Source organism: Chelon labrosus (genome assembly GCF_963514085.1).
Source record: "Chelon labrosus genome assembly, chromosome: 13".
Classification (NCBI taxonomy): Eukaryota; Metazoa; Chordata; class Actinopteri; order Mugiliformes; family Mugilidae; genus Chelon; species Chelon labrosus.
The window spans coordinates 9,028,231-9,049,991 of record NC_140346.1 but is presented as its reverse complement, the minus strand read 5'-3'; the positions used below and the strand labels follow the sequence as shown (position 1 = coordinate 9,049,991).

Sequence of the window (21,761 nt, the reverse complement as noted above, 5' to 3'; positions counted from 1 at the left end):
AGTCTTGGGTTTGGCTTGTGACGACGTTCCAGCAGAGGCAAGACACGCCGTTCGGAGGCGGCTCTTTCTCTCTCCTGGCTTCAGCCTATCTCGATTTCTCCGGCGAAAGAGGGAAAGTAAGAGAAAAATGTTTCCTCGTATTCATATGTTTTCCCCACTCCCACTCTCCCTCACTCCCTGACCCGTCTGTCACGGCTTTGACAGTTCTTCCGTTCCTCTTTTAATGATGTTGCTGCTCATTCTCCCCGTCCCGTCCCTTATCCTGTCCGCCCTTTTTTATTTTTTTTTTCTCACTGAGTCTGACACAGTCCAGAAGAAAAGCACCATGGGATGCATCAAACATCACCGTCGTCTTCCAACATTCACAAGAACACGTAACAGTCTCTCGTCTGTTCTCCTCACTCTTCCCCTCTCCTTGTCATCTTTAGTCCTTCCCTGTCCGGCCCCGTGAGGATTTAATTCTTCCCGTTCTAAGAAAAAAGGGGCCAGAGGAGAAGGTAAGTAGTTAAAAAAAAAAAAAGACAAAAGTATAAAATGGCAGTTAATATCTCCCAATGAGATCAAAATGTTTTAATAAAGGTGGTTTGCAGAACAAATCCTCCTTTACGCTTGGTAATTTTCTTCTTTCTTTTCCCTCTCGTACTCTCAAAGTTGCAGAGCTGGAGGTTTGGTCTTTTTACATTCTGTTTCATTCCATCAACACAGCGGAGAGGTCACCGTCTGACCTCCACGTCATCTTCAGTAAATTAAATCATAAGTAATTAATTCTCTCTCTCTCTTGCACATTCATCCCACTCTTCCCCTTTTTCTTCGTTTCATCTTCAGACGTAGGCTGATTCGCTGGACTGTGTGCGTCCCAGGTTGGGCGGCTGAGAAAGATGGGCCATGTCCTTCTTCCTGATCTCGCAGATAGACTTCCTGCGGGCCTGCACGCCCCTGATGGCGGCCTTGATCTTACGCCAGCCCAGGTGGTTGAGCTCGGCCAGGTTGAGCACCACGCAGATGCCGCTCACGGCGAACATGAACACCAGGAAAACCGTTTTTTCCGTGGGCCGGGACACGTAGCACTCCACCTCCTTGAGACATGGGTAGCGGTCGCACTCGAAAATCCCAGGCACGCTGAAGCCATAAAGGAAGTACTGGCCTGCCAAGAAGCCGATCTCCAGCGCGTTTCTGAACACCACCTGTATGATGTAGAAGCGGGAGATCCCTTCTTGCCGCCGAACCTTGGAGCTCTTTCCATGGGTGAGGCCCCGCGGGGCGTTGGGGATCTCCTTCACTTCCAGGCAGTCAGGCTCTTCCTTCCCTCCTCCGCCATCGCCGCCGTGCTGAACGAGAATTCCATTTATGTTGCGGAGCTTCCGCGTCCCGTCCCTTCCCCCGTAGTCTCTTTCCATTATAGGATAGAGAAAGGAGTAGCGGCGGTCTTTCTGCTTGGCCGACTGGTGGACAGAGTAAGTGATGAAGCAGAGGCTGGGGGTGCACACCAGTATTATCTGGAAGACCCAGTAGCGGATGTGGGAAATAGGGAAAGCTTTATCATAGCAGGCCTGGTTGCAGCCGGGCTGCAGAGTGTTGCAGATGAACATGGTCTGCTCATCCTCGTACACGGTCTCACCAACAATAGCCACGATCAGGATACGGAAGATCACCACTACTGTCAGCAGGATCCTGGAGTAGAAACAGAGAGATAGAGGGGGTTAACGCAGTCAAAGGCATACAGCAGTTTACTGTATTTAAAGGGATGAGATGTCCTGAGATGTCCTTCCCACAGAGGCTCTGCAGATGTGCTCAGTTGGAGCACATTACGAGAAAGCAGAAAAGAAGATTAAATTATCATCAGCTTAGAAAAGAGAGATTCAATGGAAATTAAAAATACCAGCGTGTAACAATACTCTACACTGTTAATGTTCTATAAAGAGAAGTCACACTTACAAGTGCAGTGCATCTCAGAAGAATAGCACATATTAGTGAATTGGTTTGAAGGGAGAAGGTAGATCTTTTTGTGTCCAGGTTTTGTGACTTGTAACAGAAATTTCTCGACAAACACGGATGTTTTTAGGTGGTTACGACAAAGGAGCCAAAGTAAATAAATATAATGTAGAAGCTCCATCTGCCTGTCACTGGACTACAAGACGTCATCGGTGGCTTCACAGTGACCAGATATGAGTAGCTGTGGTGGTTAAAAGTACTAAACAAATTATCGGTCTTGTATTCTGGGCGGCTTTGTGTGTGATTTGGCAATTTTTGATCAGCTTTTGAGCTGGAAAGCATCAGCTGTGTGTGGCAACACTGGGTTAGACAAACAATAGTGATGCACGGCTCATTCCCACCAAAACCAAAACGTTGTAAACCTGTAAACTTTGAAACTCGTTATTGTGATTATTCAATTATTCAAGTGTTTGTGCAGAGGAGGAAATAACTATACATAAAACCTGAAAAAAGTCATTTTTCCAGTGTCTACCAACAGTAGCAGAGTTGCTAACATTAGCTGTATTGCCTCCAGGTTACCTCTAGACTATTATTACTGGTCATCAACAGGAATGGACCCCCACGTTGCTATTTCTTGTCTAACCTAGCAACAGTAACATAGGAAGTCAGGAAGCTGTGTCCCTAAACTCTGGCATGAGTGGCCCTTTATAATGAGAATATCAGCAATGCAACAACTGACTAGTTATGAAAAAGACACAAAACTATAAAGACTGTATGGAACTGGACTGTACTAAGAGTAAAATCCTTAAAAAATTTAGGAAGGAAATACAAGATAAATCTAACAAAGGACACAAAGCACAGATGAAAAAAATGAGGGGGTGTGAACTCCTTAATGAGAAAAATAAGTGAGGGAAAAGTCACAGGGTTAGACAGGAGAGGGAAACTAACGAGGGAGAGGGGCATTGTATCACCGTTAAGTCACTGCTCTTCCTGACATGAACCAGAGAAGAAGAGTGCTCCAAGTCTCATTTATCAGCCAGAGTAAACCCTCCAGAAGAAGAACAGTTATGAGTGGATCCCCGTTGTGTTGTCAGTGCTCATTACGCTCACCTGTGTTTTGACATCACATGTGTGCCCGCGCGTGTGCGTGTGTGTTCTGCAAAGGTGTTTACAAGTACGAGGTGAAGTCTAATTTTAGCGTCTTCTGCATCATTAGGCCCGGTTAGCATGGCAACCGCAGTTTGGACTCCCTCAACTTGAAGCCGTGATTGATTGAAGCGCACACACACACAAAATACTGTATAATCCCCCAGTTGTTGGCTTTGTTATAAACAATACACACACACTCTCTCTCTCTCTCTGCTGTCAGGTCCCCTAGCAACAGGTGAGACTGAGGTGAACCTTGTTTGGAGATTAGATGCTATTTCTGTGTGGGGTGGGATGAGACACGGCGAGAGATTATAAGTGCTGAAATCGGTTCACTTCTGTTCCTTCCATGTGCGTCCATCCGAGCATATGCTTACATGTGCTGACTTGGCATATGCATTCACTGAGTGTGCTTCCATTAATACACACACACACACACACACACACACACACACACACAGAGGAGATGGACTACACATTCCTCCCCCTGTTCTGTTTCCTTTCTTGCAGACATCTTTCTCTTTGTTCTTTCCTTACTTTATTCATCCCTCATTTATTTTTCAGATCTCAGACCTACCAAGCACTTTACGTAGCAGGCTTTTTGCAGCCTGTACGAGCCTGCTGGCTGTCTCGCACTGCGACTAAACCGAGTCTGGGACAGGGCGGCAGACTGCAGACAGGCTCGACGTGCTGACGCATTGATAGATGGTTGCCTCGCAGCTCAGTCCCGCAGAAGTGATGGGGTTCTCTTTTGCCCAAGATCCGCTCTCTGTAATCACCACTATTTATATTAATGATAATCTCATAAATGACACAGTGATAAATCTCTGTCATTACTTCACGTGAACCCAGAGGACACGCCATTAACAGCAAGCCCATCATAACCTGACCTCATTACATTTATCATGGATGTATGGCTTTTGTGTGCATACAAGTCAATGGATTGTGACATATAAAAATAACTATGAAGGCTAAGGCGTTGGGCAGCGCAGTAATATGCGGGAAATGCAAGAGGTTTTTAAATGTTTCGATGCTTCACAGTTTTGCCAGCATATTTAAGACATTATTGGTGCTTTGTAAACCCTACAAATATGACATGTTGGCGTCGTCTGAAAAGTCTCACTGGCGATGTGTCTACATAGCTCAAGAGAGAGAAAGAGAGGTCTTTTAGCAACAAAATCATGCACAAGCTTTTAATATTCTGATGTTACTGCACTAACCAATGACAGGATGCGAAGACGTGACACTTAAGTGCTGCCACTTGATCACAGAAGCCGCTTCAAAGCGAGAGCTAAACTCTAAAGTGAGATTTCTGCCAGTTTCACAAGCCGCTCTACTTTTGTGGGGCTGTGGATGGGATGCGCTCACCCTCTGACTTCAGACATAACAAGAAACCTTGGAGGCATGTTGCAGAACACAAACTGACATCTTCTTCATTATGCACAGCTTCCAAATGGCAAATATCACCAGAGCAATTCAGCTCTAGACACAACAGTCCAGGCAGGTTTGAAGAGCGAATAACAGATGCAGTGTGCGTAAAATTCAGCGTGATTCTAAAAGGGGAAACTGTTACAGAGCAGATGATGCCACTGATGTTGAGTATGCATGCATACACATTTACAAGCACAAATCTATCATCCAGTGATTCTGCCTTTTACAGCGAAACAGAACCCTTGTTAATAAAGCAGTGTTGTCATTGTTCATTGCAGCGCTAGCTCGTTCTGCAGATGGTGTATTTTTAGATTTTCATTCAGTAAAAGGTTAGATAAAGATTGAAATTGACAAGTGGGGCTTCTCAGATTTGCCAAATCATTTAGAGGATTTGTTTATCTGGCCACTGTTAGGACTGGACAGTGAATCAAGGGGGAGGCCCACGCCACTGCACCTTAGACACTGCCAGATAATCATTAGATGGCATTTGGCTGTGTGAAGGGTAATCTACCAATCGCACGGTGGCTTTGCCAGCGTTGTGTGGCGCAGATGTGGAGTCAAAGGGCAGAGTTAATCCTTTCCAGAGTCTGACGGCGTGCGGCGCACATGTACCTCTCATCAAAACGTCAGGTCACCAGTGATGGCCTCCAAAATGAAAAATAAAGGACTTATTGCCAATCCGCCCACCTCCGATCAGCTGGTGTGTGGGGTGGGGGTGGGGGCAGAGGAGGGAGGGTGAAAAGAATAATTGCAAAAAATGCTTTTGCCCTTGTAGTGACTCCATTAAGGAGCTTAGTGAGCAGAGAATTCACAATACCAGAGTGTATCGCGCTAAATGTGCGCACGTGCACATAAACACACATGTGATGTACAGCCACACACACCAGTGTGTGCGTGCGTGTGTGTACCCATGCAACAAAGCACTATTTAGACAGTGAGAGGAAACTGTTTACAACTGAGTGCTAAGAGAACACATCAAACCGCTGATGAAGATGAATTAGTTCCAGACAGGGATAAAAAGATTATAAAGTCACCAAAAAACGCAGTGTGGCTCAGACATCGTCTCCTTAAATTAAAAGAAAAACCTGCCAGTGCTGGGAAGGAGTAGTGCGAGAGATAGAGGGGGTTAGTAAGGAAAACCAGCAACGGAGGAAAATCTCATCATGGAGAATGAATTATATAATAGCTTCCACACGCAAACCCAGTTCTGTAATCTGTGGCTGGGCCAAGGGAGGATTCTTGCATTAGTTTTTTTTTTTTTTTTTTGTTAATGCCATCGAATAGCCATAGATTATTGTTCCCCACCGAGCAACCCCCACCTGTTTTTTCTCTTCTGTCTGGAGCATCTTTCTTTTTATTGTTGATTTCATCAAGGCCCTTCCTCTCTCTCTCTCTCTCTCTCTCTCTCTCTCTCTCTTTGACCCCCACCCTTTCTGTCAGGAATAATCTCCAGATTGTGACTTTAGTTTTCTATGAAGAGCCGTGTTTCTCTACAAACTGCCACAGGAGGATTTCAAATTGTGAGTGGCTGCCCACAATAAATAAAAAGACCTAAGTCCAATACCCTTATTGTCTCTGAAGACCTCCTGTCCAGAACATTTTTACAATCAAGTGACGGTCGTGGCTCTTCAAATGTGTCTTCAGCGTTGCTTTTAAATAAATGCTTAACCACTATGCATATTTATACACTGCAGAAACCCTAAAATGTGTAAATATAGAGCATATTATAGACATATTTAGCACACATCTCATGATGCTCGCACCCTCTGTTCCCAGCAGACAGTGTTTGTTGCTCACTTTCACTAATATGTTACCACACAGGGAGTGGTGATTATGCAAAAACATTATGCCAACTCCAAAACGCCTCCTCTCCTCCAGCAATTGTGAGTCCCTGACCCGCCATCTTTCTCTCGTTCTCTTCCTCATTAGCTGACAAAGGAGATCTTGCGCCGAGGCGGTGTTTGTCATACTCCAAGCGCTCATTATGGCCGTGCAGTTAATTGTAAGAAACTAAACATGTACAGTAACGCAAAATAGTAATCATAGTTTCGGCATCTGACAGGAGAAATCCAGTTCCATCTGCTCCCTCCATATGCACGCACACACGCACGCACACACAGAAGTACACACACGCAAAATGCTGTTGCTGCCCCAGCGGTCTGCATTATTAAACTTCCAGAGAAATTAAAATGCAATTCCCAGTGCAGCTCCCTTACTATTATTGCAGATCTCCCTTTATGTTTAATGTCTTTTTCACTGACACCTTGACTACTCTTTGCTTGGCAAGTCGTGTGGGTGAGATGAATGAATATGGAAGAAGAAGAGGTGACGTGGGAGTTAGATCCTGGGATATTGGAGCAGTGTTCTAGGGGTTAATGAGGTATACTGGAGTTTCATGTCCATTAGAAAGGTACAGAGTGTGTTGTTTTTTCTTGCAGATGTGGCTAGAGAACACGCAAAAAGGTTAAGATGATCAGGGCTGGTAAAAAACACAGAACACTGGAACTGTCGACAGCTGAGAACGCGAGAGAGCCAAATAAGAAATGGAAGCTAAAAATGTGTGGGGATAATAAGGACGAGGAGGCAAAGGAAGGGTGATACTGTAATTGGCTTCAGGGATCGATGAGGAGCAAAAGGTTGAAGATTGGAGGATGTGGCCATGAAGATAAAAAAAAAACAAGGAGGAAAAAGAAAATGGAGAAAGAAAAGCAGCCGTGGTTCCTTTACCCAGAAACCCAGCGCACACTAACCTCCCCCCTACTTCTCATCTCCTCTCCCTCTCTCCCCTCAATCTCCCCTCAACTCAACTTCCCTCTGCTAGTTACCACGGCAACAGGCAAGGGGCAGAAAACGAAGGGAAGATGAGGAGAGAGAAAAGTGTGCCGTCTAGAAGCTAAGTCAACTGAAGAACAGCATGTTTCTGCCGAGGAGGGGAGCAGATTTGTTGCACCAGCGATAGCGGGGCTTAGGTGCCTCGAAGAGCTTGATGCTAGTTTTCCTTATGCAAGGAGCCCGAAGAGTTCACTGAGACAGCAAATTATGCCCGTGAGGCAATCTAAATAACGCTGTGATGGAGTTAATAAGAAAATAATTCCATTAGGAAAACCAGAACATATTGGCCCACTTTTAGGGGGAAAACAAACTGCACTGGCCCTATTGTTCAAAAGCAAAGCAAGAAGAAGTGATGAAGGAAATATTCAAAAATTAGACAAAAGATGTGAAGCCATTTCCGAGATTTCACTTCTCTTTTGGAAGGACTAGTCCGTGAAAATAATGGAATAAAATGGCAGGTCTGAAGTCCAGCGGCGCAGGTTCAGGTGTCAGTTAGCTGTTCTGTTGTGATGTAAACAAGCTCAGTGTCATGCCTGACCTGCTAATCCTTTCTAGAGCCTCACCTTTGCTTTCCATCAATACTTGTTCCATCAATGCTTAGCTGGGCTTTTCTCTGCAACCCCCTACACACACCGACACACACACACACACACATCCTCACTGCCGCTGCTCTGTTTCTCCTATTAATTAGGCTACATCTCTATTAATTACCTAGCACTGAGTGCTAAATAAATGAGAAACGCAATCTATGCTTAGAAAGATTTAATGCTAGGACAAGAGAATCTGAGAAACCTACTGCTTTATGCTAACTCTATATGTCCTTTTACGTGCGTAATTAATTCTTTTTTTTACAATTTTCTTTAATTTTATTTGCATAGACTCATTGCTAATCAAGATGCATTACTGAAGCCAGAGACTAAAATTCCCAGAGCAAGCCCCAGTGTGACATCAGCAAGGAAAATCTTGTGATCCCGTAAGTTCTACAGGTTGTTTAGGTGTAAAGAATTGTTAAAAGAATCAAACAAATACTTAAAAATCTGCAGATGTTTTTTTTTATACCAGTTATATCAAACATTGAATCTGTATCTCTTCTCATTTTTTGTATCTGTATTTCACTCCCTCTGTTTTGACATTCTGTCTCTCCCGTGTGTCTTAGGGGTGCCAGTTGGTGCAACCTAAATGCAACGAACCAGTTGCACTGACAAATCTAATCCTGTCACATCAAATATGGATGGACACTTGTCACTCTCTCTCTCTCTCTCTCTCTCTCTCTCTCTATCAGTCTGTGTGTTCCTTTGCCAGAGTTTATCAATAGCTCATAGTTCACAGCAGGTCACTTGGCACTGAGCTGGATCAAACTTCACACAAGAGCCTTCAGACACACATATACCCCCAGAAGGGATGTTCCGGTGCTTCAGGCCAGTGACAGAAGGAGTGAGGGGGTTGCACTCTCCCCTGCTGACAGACCTTTATCCTGCATGACCACCTGCCTCCCAACACACACACACACCCACACACACACACACACACACGAACATACATGTATATACACAGACACTCACTATCAAACTCAAATGACCGACGTCACAAATATTCCGTGTGTACGCCGGTCACTCAGAGTATGAATTCTTTCAACTCACGCAAGGATAAAGCCACCTCTCTATGCACATGCACACACACACACATTTTAATCAGACTCACACTCTTCTCCAGCTGTTGCAGGCCGTCACAAAGCCGATTGTGTCTGACATTGTCGGGTCCATCATCTCAGGAGAAGATGAAGATGAACTCCATCATACCAACCAGAGATAATGGTTTTACCTTTGCCTTGTCAGGGACCCTTTGCTCTCCAGTCGGCTGGCTTCAGACACTCTCGGGTTCACTTAGTTTGGCTCAGTTCAGGTAAAATGAAAACATCAAGCAAGAGGAAACACACATGCATCATGTACCGTATATAATAATGATAGTAGTATTTTAGATTTCGATTAATCTGATCAGGTACAACAACAAATGAAACAAACACCATTTTTTGATACTTATTTCACCTAAGACATCTGAATTCCTTTTCTATGAATGAGTTTGTGTGAGGACATTTGTGTGAGGACGTGTGCATAAGACATGTGGTTAAATGCTGACAGAGTGATAATTACCAGTGCTTCATTTATGTGGGTAAGATGTCCTTTTTTCAGTTTTATTTTATTGTTTTCTTAGCAAAGATAATGCTTCCTCAAATACAGGTGGATAAAAGCACATGCATGCAGCTAGATAGCGCCTTCATGCAGACCCTGGGTCTGTACGCTGCTTCAAATGAAAGACTATTCCCTTGTCCATGCATATCTCTCTCTTTGTATATCCCTCACACACACACACAGACAATGTAATTTAAGTGTTTTTTTTGATCTGGGGACAATAATTTTATTGAAATTGGATGTAGTTCACATACACATGCTCATAAACAGGTCAAGCAAATGTCCAGTGTGGTTGTTTTAATCAAAAAATACCAGTGCATTTATTTATTTTATTTTTTTTGCATTTGTCTTACCACTCACTCTTTTTCCTACTGGTGCACAGGTGCATAAGTGCACTGTATACAAAGGTCCCCATGACAATAATGACGGTGGCAGTTACCTTGACAACAGATAAAGCGATCAAGTGCGAGTTAAATGGGTGAACATGATGATGAAAATTGACTTCTGCTCTGAGTGATTATTCACGATGCATCAATGGCACGAGTGAGAGGGGGAAAAAAAGTGTGCGGTCACCATGGAAACAGACCAACCGGGCGGGGGCAGTGGTTTTGGGGGTAGGTTGCAAGGTTGTCGCCTCAATGGTTGTGGCATGAGCAGGGGAAAGAGCAGCAGGAGAAAGGAAGAGTGCGAATGCGTGGGCGGGAAAGCGGGGAGGGAGGGGGGTGGGGGGGGGGGGGGTCAATGGAGGGAAATACGGAAAGAAAGAGAGAGAAATGATGGCCGTAATCCGGATTAAATCTGTGGGTTTTGGACAATCCCCGAGCTAGGGCCGTCACGTCCATGCCAACTCCCCAGCCACCACGGCTTTCCCATGCCAAGCCGCAACCCAAATCAGCTGCTCTGGCACATGCAGGGAGCCTCCATGACACACAAGCAGGCAGCACACGGCCACGAAGGGAACATCCCAAACACACTTGATCAACAAAAAAAATGCTCTTATACTTATTTTTAGACAGTGTTTCTAACCCATCTAGAGGGAAACGAATCTCACATAATTAACATTCATGTCTGCTACCTATACAGTTGTTACATAAGCATGTCAATGTTGTACTGAAGAAAATTTAATTAGTGTTTTTCATGGATGACTGGAATCTTCAGTCAGTGCTTCCGAGATAAATGTGCTCGTTGATTTAATGAATTTTAGTTGTGATGAGACCCCTGCACGATGAAATGGGATTTAAATGTTTTTAATTATTAATTATTTATTTGCTTATACAGCGTGGATGTGAATTGTCCCAACTCATGAATTCAAAAGATCACTAGTCAGTTTAAAAGAACACTTGCCAATACTTGGGAATCCCAACCAGTCACCGTTCAATGGACCAAGAATAAAGGAGTTAGTATTATTAAATATTCAAAAGATGATTAAATCATTGGACAGTTTGAAGTTTGATTTCGTGCCTTTTTGACCATTCAGAGCCACTGTACATCCAAACATCATCATCCAAAATGGCGTCTGATAAACTGTGTGTCTCCAGCCACTGTTTAGGATTAACTGGATCCTGGAAATTGGTGGCATTTTGTGTGCTTTAATGTGTGCTTCCACTATTGTAATCAGCGTACCAAACTGGACCACTGACATCCTTAACTAGACCTGGAAACGATCGAGATTATTCTGCGGCTCCTTTATCAGCAGGTGAAACTCTCCTTGCACTTGATGCCTTTTCGTGTCTTGTATTGCGAATTTACAAACAAGACTCTGGGTTCTGTGGAGACAGCCTACAGATGCGCAAATACCGTGACAGCCCAAACAGTTTCACAGTTTACACGATAGCGTTGCATGTCAGACCGTTTCTGCACACATTTAAGATGAGCTCATATAGCCCTTAAATAAATCAAAAAGAGCATTTATAATTCCACGACAACTGGGCAACTGCTGGGGGAAATCATGTGATATGATCAAAAGCTCCAAAATAACTAGTGGACCTTATAATGTGAATGTTTTAACAACATGTTTTAGTACGGCCAAACTGATTTCTGTAAAAAAACATCTTGCTAGAAATAAATGCCAGTTCTCTAGAATTTCACAAACAGTATCAAGCCCATTGAACCATAAGATATTTGAGCTATTTAGTGTCTGAAGGCTTGAAGTGAAAGGTGTTTTTATGTGCAACTCGAGTTCTGCTATCACCACTGACTTTGATGTGAACGCAGCCTCACATTCTCAAAATGTCACACTGATGCCTGTTGGGAGGTGCAGCTTTCTCCAGTAAATAGCAGCCAGCAGAGGTTCTTCTGCACGTTGTGAAGTCTAAATTTATCCTAAGAGAGCTGTCTACCAAGTAGCTTTTTTAAAATTGGCTACAAGAGTTCAGCGTGGATGTCACATATTGCACTTCGCTGCTTAATTGCGGAATCTGTAAATGGGATCGTGTGTGTGTGTGGTGAGGCGCGAATGCATTATCACACTCTATACGGCCGCTCAAATGATCAGGTGCAAACGCGGGGACTGTGGCAGTTTTGGCAACATGCGTGCATGTGTGAGGAAGCGTGTCTATGCGTACGTCTCTGCCCCTGAGTAATGAGTAAATATAGCAACCACGCCGCTAGTTCGCTTACGCACATGTTTGTATATTTGGATGACCATCTGGTTGAGAGCGTGAGCCTGTGTGTGTGTGAGGGTGCATTTGTGTGAAGAGGGAGTGAATCAGATGGCTTCATACAGTATGTTAGTGCTGGCGGAGATGGCGTGTGTTTTAGCAAGGTGTAATGTGTGCGTCTGGTGTGCGGCGCTAATTTATTATTCATGTTGAGTCAGTGTCAGCTGATACTGCATCTGATTACCAGTCATCACAAATACTCAGTCGCTCTAACATACTGAAGGAGATGCTTGTTCGTACCACAGTGTTACACTCTCACCTTGTGTTAAGATGGGGCCAGTGATGGGAGTTGAGGGCGGGTGGGGATGAGGATAAATCAGTGGCGAGAGAGCACCCTTTTCATCTTCAAAGAGGGAGATGGAGTGAGATAAAGTGTGAAGGCAGAATAATGAATAGTGGGAGTTACGAGCGGTTTCATATCAGCAGACAAATCCAGTGATCAATCAAACAAAACGAGAAGATCACAGATTTCTGAATGCTTGCATAAAAATCCTGTTAGTCGTGTATAAGAAAAACAGATTCTATTAAGACAACAGTCTCAAAGCCACAAGCACACACAAATAGACCCGACTGAGAAAACTTCAAAAGCAGCATCATTGCTTTGTACCGAGCAAAGATCAAAGTTGGTTATTTGTTTTAATGGTACTGCTCATGTTTTATGTAACTTGGTTTATCCTATTTCATACACTCAGTGCACACAGTCAGCCCACCGTGTGTTTCAGTGACATTACCTCACCATTAAAACCACAGCCTCACTGCTCAATATACATTTGTACAATTAAAGATTTTTCTGCCACGGCCACACAGAATTCTTTGTTCCACTGTTATCTAATGATAAAATATTCAAAGATGTTCTAAAGTCATGGAGAACATTATATCTGCATCTATACGGTACAGCAGCTATGAAAGCTACTCTGTTTAAAGGGCAGTTAAGATCCGTGTTGCATTTTGACAAAATGCATTTAAAGGAGATCATGAGCAAGATTCTCTCATTTGAAGAACTATTCCTTGTCAACTGGCCAATATCATCCCTATGGTAAAGCATGACGGTGGCAGCAGCATGCCACGGGCCGCTCCTACCAAAACAAGAAGAGCTGAGGGATGGATGAATGCAGCTAACAGAGCAAGGTCCTTAAAGAAAACTTACACCAGAGATAGCGGCAAACGTTCACCTTCAAGCCCCACAGTGACACAATATGCCGTGGCTTCAGGACAAATCTTTGATTGTCCTTGAATGGTCCTTTCAAAGCCCAGACTTTTAATATGTGAAGAGGCCTTTCCATCCAGTATGAGGAAGCTTGAAAAGATCTACCTGAAGGAATGGGATAAACTGTCCAGTCAAGGTTTGCAAAGTCTGTACATACGTATCAACGTATCAAAGTGTTGAATAAAAGGTCTGAATACATTCATTCAATTCCAGATTGGAGATTCAAGGTGTTTATTGTCATATGCACAGTAAAAACAGCAGGTTAGACCAACAATGAAATTCTTACGTCTATACACTTTCTGTAGCGACTGGCGTTTGAAAGATGTGGGTATTTGGGTTCCATGTATGTAACGTGCACAGTTTATATTACGTATTCATGTCCCATTGCCTCAGACTAATTTTGGTTCCTGTTGTTTTATTGTGAGTGTAATAAACCAACACATTAAATCTGATTACTCTGAGACGGTTTCCAATCATTATCAGTAAGAAAATGCAATCAGTCACCCTTTTTAATAATTCAGAATCATGACAAGTTTGCCTAGTCTGCACGCAGCTCATTCCAGTAAAGAATGGGAGCCAACATGTGGAGATGTAAATTGTGCCTGATATAAATTATTCATCAGATCACTGTTAGCATCATGTGGTAATGCAGAGGAGCGCAGGGACTGCTTTTCGTGTTTTCGGGATGTTCTACTACTGATTTTCTGACAAAATGCAGGGGATCCTGGCAGGTGATTCAGCAGGGACGCCTTTTCTCACTTGGTTCTGCTTTCAGCTGCATTTTGCAAAAAAATTAAGTCACAACTGCAAGCCAGATTCAGCCATTCAGCCAAGATGATTTTCACAGAGCTGTTCTCAGGTGAGATGGCTGGAAAATGGATCAGCTTTTAACCTATGTGCTAACAAGGACTTGTAGTATCTGTGATACTGGATCATATGAGATAAAAGATAAAAGCCTTCCAGTCATTTTGATCATTTCACTTATGGTTTTCAAGGGTTACTTTAATTAATGTACTTATGGCGATGACTAACCATGGTTCAGTTTCTTTATAGCGTGGCAACTTCTTTATATGGTTCAGACTTTCGAAGTACTAGGAGGCAATCTTTGATACCATGAAAAGACAAAATTAGCTATTGTAGTACGTGGTGAGAGGAGGGGGAGCATGGTTTTAACTAAAAATACACTCCAACAATAATATCAAAAGAAAAGTCAGTTGGAAAACAATCCTAAATATACAGACACGGGTATTTTTGGAGAGGGTGCGAGAAAGGCGATATGAGAGGACGGGAGCGCACTGCCGCCTGATGATAAAGAAACTGCAGTCATATAAAGGTACCATAATAATACTGACACAATGGTAAAGAAATTACTGTTCATTATTTTTTCTCCATTCATCTAAACAGTGAGTAACAAAATGCCAACATCAGATGCTCTACAGACCAATCAAAGTCAACTGTAGAGATACACAGGTAGGTGATGACCACTGGACATATTGGACAAGTTGCATTGGGAATTTAAACCAACCAGATCAAATGTATATCATGTAAGGGAACCATGAACCTTGGTGAGGATCTTGGTTCAAACTTCCACGTGTGATAAGGTCCTAAGACTAAATGGCTGTGTCGGGTGACTGTTTCTGCTGAGTTGCACTCTCATTGCCGTTTTTGTGTGTCAGGTAATGTCCGAGTTAAACTAACCCCACAGTATCATTCTAACACTGGCCTGCTGTGTCCTCCAGTGAGGTGCTAACACTAAATCTATAAGCCTTGCTGAGTCACCCTGACAGAGACAGCTTCACCCTGAGGCCCTGCAAGGTGAAATCTGTGTGAACTCTGAACCCTTCGCCCTGCTCTAATCTCTCTAGCTCTATCTTCATCTTTATCCATTCATCCTATTCTCACTCTCTCCTATGGCCGTCCATGTTTGTGTATTCTGGCTACGCCTCACCTGAGATTTCTCATCTTCTGGTGTTTCCCTTACTGTGGGAAGTGATACTCCCATTATGCACTAAACAGATACTAAGAGAGAGAAGATTGGCCTCAGCACACAGCTTAAAGATGAATATGGAGGTTTATCTTCCAACATTATGTCTGATGAACACGCACACACTTAGGAGCTTAATCGATTAATCCATCAGCATGTAAACACCACGTCAACCCTGACCTCAGCATATGTGGCCTGTGAGGACGGATGGAGGGAGACAGAGAAACTAAGCATCTGAGACACAGAGGGAGGATGGGGAGGAAGATGGCATGAGGTGTAAGCAGAAAGAAATGAGAACACAAGCTGCATAATTATGTGCATTTGCTCTCTTCTTCTCCCCCAGCTACAACTCCGCTTCTCCAGCAGTCCCTGTGGAGGCTGGTTGTAGTACTCCAATCATGAAAGGCTGAAAGCAGCTAGAGCAGAGCAGCTCGTTCCAGCTCCCGGGGCTCATTTCCAGGATCTTTGTATCTCTACTTGTACACCCCTTGTAGATAAACCCCGGATCAGTGCAGACATGAACTCTGACGCACTCTTGTGAGGCACGTTCAATCATAAACTTTAACATTACAGTCGTGCTGTCAGATGCTACACATAGTTTAGGTTTTATCAGCAGGTGGCTGCTGTATATTAGTTCTTAAAGTCTAAGCTGCTGCTGGAGTGGCACGCATCGACCTCACATCAGTGATTCATAATCTCCCTGTGGAACATGTGAGGTCATTTTAATAACAGTCATCTTATGGCAGCGCTGGGAAGGCACTGACATTACAGCCGGCAGCATCTCAGGGGTCATTATAAATGGATGGAGGGAGTGTGAAAGCAGACACAGGGAGGGATGAGCGAATAGATGTTGGAAATCTCGCTTGGTAAGAGCGTCTTTTTAACGGTCTCACAGGGGAATCGGCCGCAAGTGAGACGATGCCACAGCCTCTTTTTCCTTTTCTGCAACACAGCACACATTTGCTGGAAGAGCCTAATTCCGCACAAACAAAATTATCCATCACCACCACGGGGGGTTGTGAGGGCTCCACTGGGAAAGATCTAAAGGTCATGTGACGAGGGAGCTGTAACCTGTCACCAAAAACAGCCACAGTGAGTCTCAGAGCAAACGCAGCTCACTAATAAACACTGGTTTTGGCTTGCGCCGTGTAGAAATGTGGCATACACAGATACACGCACACACGTTTCGTGACAGATGAGCTGTCGGGTTCTGAGTGACGACAATCATTTGACTCGATGCTGAGGAGCTACAGTCAGCGAGCTGGCTTATGTCAAGAATGAGGTGTAGAGCTTCCGTGGAAACTTGCCCACACACACTCTTCATCACCTGCTGAAAAAGCGTACATGGGCAGAGACAAGCTGAGGTACTAGCAAACTGAGGTTTTCTTCCAGTTTTCCCATATGAAGTACAGCTGCAAGGACTAGAGCTAAATGCACAGCTAAGTGCTCTTAATCAGTTTTAAGGCCTCAGTGTTCTTCAAACACAGTGTTTGTCATAAAAAGCACTGGAGATCACTTTCTAAGGGTGCAGTTAGACAGGCTTAAATCTATCTGCTTTGCAATTAAATATTTTCCTAACATTAGAAACTCTGCCTCTTCATTTTCTGTGTGTACACCTAAGTCATAAATCTCATGATGCATAAACTCTGGCAAAAAAAGCAAATTCCTCTAAATTTTAACATAGCGAGACTAAAGACACATACAAAAGACTTTACCCTCTCTCCAAATGTGGCCATTCAGACGAGGAACACTTTTTCCTTTAGACATGGCTGAACAAAAGGTTGAGTGAAGCACACTGAGACCTTTGTAGGACTGCACTGGCCCAAATATAAGACCGCATTTATTTTTTGTAAACTGAAAAGATGAGAGTCATATTGCATTTAAGCACCAGGCCTTTATGTCGAGAGTGGTGCGCTCTGGCTGCAGTATGGAGCTTTATTTGCAGCATCGCTGCTGATTAGATAACAACCTTTTTGAAGTCTGTTTTTCTGCCATAGGAGAAGTAAATTGCTGATGATTGAAAGTCTAAAGCGTCTCTTTACTGCAAAAATACACCAAAGACCAAATCACCTGTCAAGCAGCCAAAAATAAGCAGCATCATAAAAACAGGCCAAAAAAAAATTCTGATGGCTCCCGAGAGTTTCACAGAAGAGTGTGTGATAGAAAAACGTGAGATTTATGTTCCTCTTTTATTGGACGTTTCGTTAAATTGTCACATTAAAAAAGACATAGCACCCTGAGGTAACTTTTCTAGTCTTAAGGCAACTGTTTTGCATCTGTCTTCTATTATTGTTTATGGGTGTCTCCTCTAAGCAGTGGCAATGACTATAAAGAGTCACCACAACTTTATCTCATTGTTCTCTGGGTGTTTAACCACTGTCTCTTTCACTGAAAGAGCTACTGCAAGAACAAATATTTGGTCTGCTAATTAGTATCAAGGTTTATTTCTATCAGCAACAAAGTCATTGAGGTACTTACAGTTTTAATTACTCACTTAACATTCCGGTCAGTGCAAACCACGAGTCCATTTGTTTTGCAAATGGCCAGGCCTAAAGACTGTTTCATTAAGTGCCCTGTCTTCTATCAAGCTCCACTTCCTTTTGCATTATTGGAAATCAATACCAGGGAAATGGCAAGATGGACTTGCATGTTTAGCAGTCCCACTGTGACCAATGACAGCTCCCAGATAGAACTGTGGCCTACGGGAGGAGGAACGCAGAGACAGCGCGAGTGATGTGTTGACAGCAGTTAGGTGGAGAGTGCTTCATCAAGGTTTATCCTCAGAGGCTGTGTGTACAAACGGGCCTGGCAGTGCCACAGTCCTTCAGGTGGTCCCGGTAAGTTGATTTACACCTGGCCCGCTGCTCGTAATGGCAGAAATAAATCACTGGCAGCAGGTATATACACAAAAACACACACACACAGACAGACAGGCCTGAAGTCCATTCCGAGCACGTGTGATATGGCCACAAAGTACACCATAGCTTACAAGTGTTTCTGTGTGCACACAAACTCTGACTGTAAGAAGGGAATCTCTAGAGCCGCCTGTAATCTTACACAAACAAGTGTCACATTCTCCGCTAATGTGACTCATGTATGACGAATCGACTCAGGCATGCAGGCTGCTGTCGTGGTGGGCTCATGAGAGCACACGCTGGCATCGCCTCAGGGCCGGCAACCTGTCCAGCGCTTCTTCCTGCAGGACTGCACCTAACAATGAGGTGAGCGAAAATCCCACCGGGGGAACCAATGGGTTTTAGGGCTGAAGGGGTATAATCGCGTTTTTATAAAAATTCATGTCAGCAGTGATGGCCCAGATTAGATGGTTTTGAGCTGTAGAAAAGCCAGATGCAGGGAAGGCACATTACTGTGAGAACGTGCAGACGGTCACTCAGACGCTAAGGCTAAAAAGGGCTGATTGTCCTTTTTCATATTTTCAAATGACCTAAATTTGAAATATGAAAATAAGCTGACTGACATTTTTCTGACAGGATAAGTTGGTAGAAGATTCTAATGTGTGAATGAGATTTCCTCTGCCAACTGTGGTGCATACCTGGGGATGAACGGTGACGCTAACATCTATGAAATAACTGTTTCGACGTGAAAGCAACAAAAATTGTTAGTTCAGGAGAGAAAACCAAGCCTGTACTCAATCAACTTGTTGACTGGAAAACAAAATCTGACACTTTCACAACACAGATACTCTGTGAGGCATCATGCGTCATGGTAATGACTGCACATCTTGTCCTTTTTTGTCCGATATTTTGGACTGCACCAAAGCGGTGGTCTAATTGGCTAATATCCTCTCCAACCATTGTGAAAGAGAAATGAACACTTTGCAGTTGCTGTACAGATATTCAGATGATACAGTCTCAAAGCCGCTCACAAACGATTATCCATCTTGGTCACGGCAAACCGATAAATAGTTGCCTGCTACTTAAGATCTGCTGGTATTATCATAATCTCTGTACTTTATGTACCCAGAGAAACTTTTAGCATTGTTAAAACACTTGGAAACACTTCAGAACATGCATTTCAATGGTTTTATGCTTTGCAGCATAAAATATTCAACTCTAAGTGAAACTGTTGCTATTTTAAAAACTTTTGTTCCTCCTGTCATCTGAACATTTCAGCTGCTGGGACAACAGATATATCTGTGCGAAGCTCATCTGAGGCTTTTTTGCCTCCTGTCAGTCCTGGTTGCCTCGCTTAGGTCATGACATGCAGCACCATCTCGTGACGAGACAGTCCTCTTGGCTTCCCACCAACGCCCCGCAGACTGAGGCCATGTGTCTGCTCGCTTGTCTGTGAATAACCCCTCCTCGCTGCCTTCACTCAGTCTTTTCACCCTTTCTTCCGCTTCACATCATCTCACACTCTTGATTGTAGATTCTGCACATCTCCCTTCTACTTTGCAACCAAGCTCTCTCACTTTGCGTGTTCCCATTCCCCGACGGTCTCTGTGGAAGCCAGTCTTCTTCTGTGATTTTCTCCTGAGCAGCCCTCCCTTTCTGTCTCTTTTCCTTTGCGCTCCCGCTGAGACCCTGCAGCCAGTATGACTGGCCTGGTTGATGAGCGACAGTGCCCTTCCAGTGTCTCATGAATGAGGGGAAGCAAAGGCTGACCAGTCTTTTATTATAACACCAAATGAAATAACTCTGACTAACCAGTCAACCGACTGACTGCTCTCAGAATCTCAAAATCACTTCAGTTTCATAACTCGGCACAACAAATGTCACACTCACAGCAGAGGAGACTCATCATTTGCCCAGAAAAAAAGTAATATTTCCACACATCATTTACTTCACAAACTGCCCGACATTTAGTCACTCAATAATTCAAGAGTCAGAGTGAGTCGGTAGCTTGAGGGGATTGGTTTGAACTGCAAATTCAGACTGTTTCTAGTGAACTCGTGCTGAACTTGTGGTTTCAAACTAGAAAACCTTCAAACTCAGGAGTTTGTTCTTTACTAGATGTAAAATCATATTTAATACTGTTTACAGAGTTGAAGTGCCTCTGTGGCAAAAGCACTCATGAATAATTGTTCACTCTGCGGCCGACGAGGACCAGTTATTCAAACTAAAATACAAGACATCTCGACATGCAGGAGAATGCATAAATCATAACTGCCCTGACCTGCACTGGTGACTTTAGGTTTTTTTAGGTGGTGAAAATGACTTCAAACGTGACAGAGAAAGATGAAAAGGGTTGGAGTTTGGACATGGCGGTAACGCTTAAATGTACATGCACGTGAAACAGGGTGGATTCTGAAGCAGGTCTGATTTTAAAGCAGGAGGAAAACAAGCAGGGAGCGGTACAGTGGAAAGCTGTGAATGAAAGCATTGTGGACTTTTGAGGTGACATGCCCCCACAACGCTCTGAATCCTCTAATGTCCAAAGCCTCTGTATGGACTAATAGCGTCCCTCACGACTGCCTAAAACCCTCCCATCATGTCACTCAGAGGGATTAAAGAAGCTAAAGCCCCCCTCGGCTCGCAATCAGCCACTTTGGACCAGGAGCCACCGAATGGAAGCAGAGAAAGATTCATATTTAGCATGCTTGTGTTACACAAAAATTTAAATACTGCACATATTCACAGACATTCACTAGGAATATGCACGGATGAAGACGAGTGCACAGCTGATAGAAGAGGGGAGTAGGAACTGTTTGTTCTTTTGTCTTAAATGAGGCAAATTTAAATTAAAATTCCCAAATTCCCCAAATGATGCACGCATCATTACGGAGACCACATCCACTCCCCGTACGCCGTGAACAGCTCACCTGCCAATCATAGTGGAGTGCTGCTGCACGGCGGCCTCCAGGAGGCGCTCTAGGATGGTCCATTCTCCCATGGCTGGAGTTAAGAGGCATCCACTGGACACAGGAAATCAGGTCTGACCCCACTTCTGGTGGGCTTCCCCGTCTGCAGGAGAACCAGCGCTGGTGTTAAAGTCCTTTACTCTGAGTCTTCAAGTCCACTTGTTGGGTTGAGATGAGGTAGGGAGTGGCTTCACGTGGCTAGTTTGGTGTGAAAGAGGAGTCAAAATGAACCCTGAAGATGTTCAGTGACACCTCACTGTGATCCCGCTCTCTTCTTTTTAAGGTGGTACCCCTAAACACACACCCCTCACTCTGAGATGTTTGGACTGAAGCTTGTGTGTAATCCTCTGTCCATGCACTTCCACACGTGAGCGTGTCTTCCCACTTTCCTCCTTGTTTTTCTCCCCTGGGTGCCCCTGACCCCGTTTACCTCCCAAACAGCTGGTCTGTCATATGTTCTCACACTGACACTCACACACACCTGGTCTGCTGAGTTTCAAGTAGCAGCCGTGGTTTGTGCAAACAGACATCCATCACCCGCACACTAACACTGCGCTCT

At 43.9% G+C, this 21,761-nt stretch overlaps 1 protein-coding gene across 1 annotated transcript; it reads right to left on the bottom strand.

Moving 5' to 3' along the window:
• Positions 1-821: 821 nt before the first annotated feature.
• Positions 822-21,243, bottom strand: gjd1b (gap junction protein delta 1b; the record flags this gene model as incomplete). The annotated part of the gene is made up of 2 exons (XM_084559176.1): positions 21,164-21,243; positions 822-1,671 (listed from the first exon to the last, which is right to left on the bottom strand). Exons 1-2 carry the CDS (start codon positions 21,232-21,234, stop codon positions 822-824), a joined length of 921 nt encoding a protein of 306 aa, XP_084415302.1. The 5' UTR covers positions 21,235-21,243.
• Between the last annotated feature and the right edge of the window lie 518 nt (positions 21,244-21,761).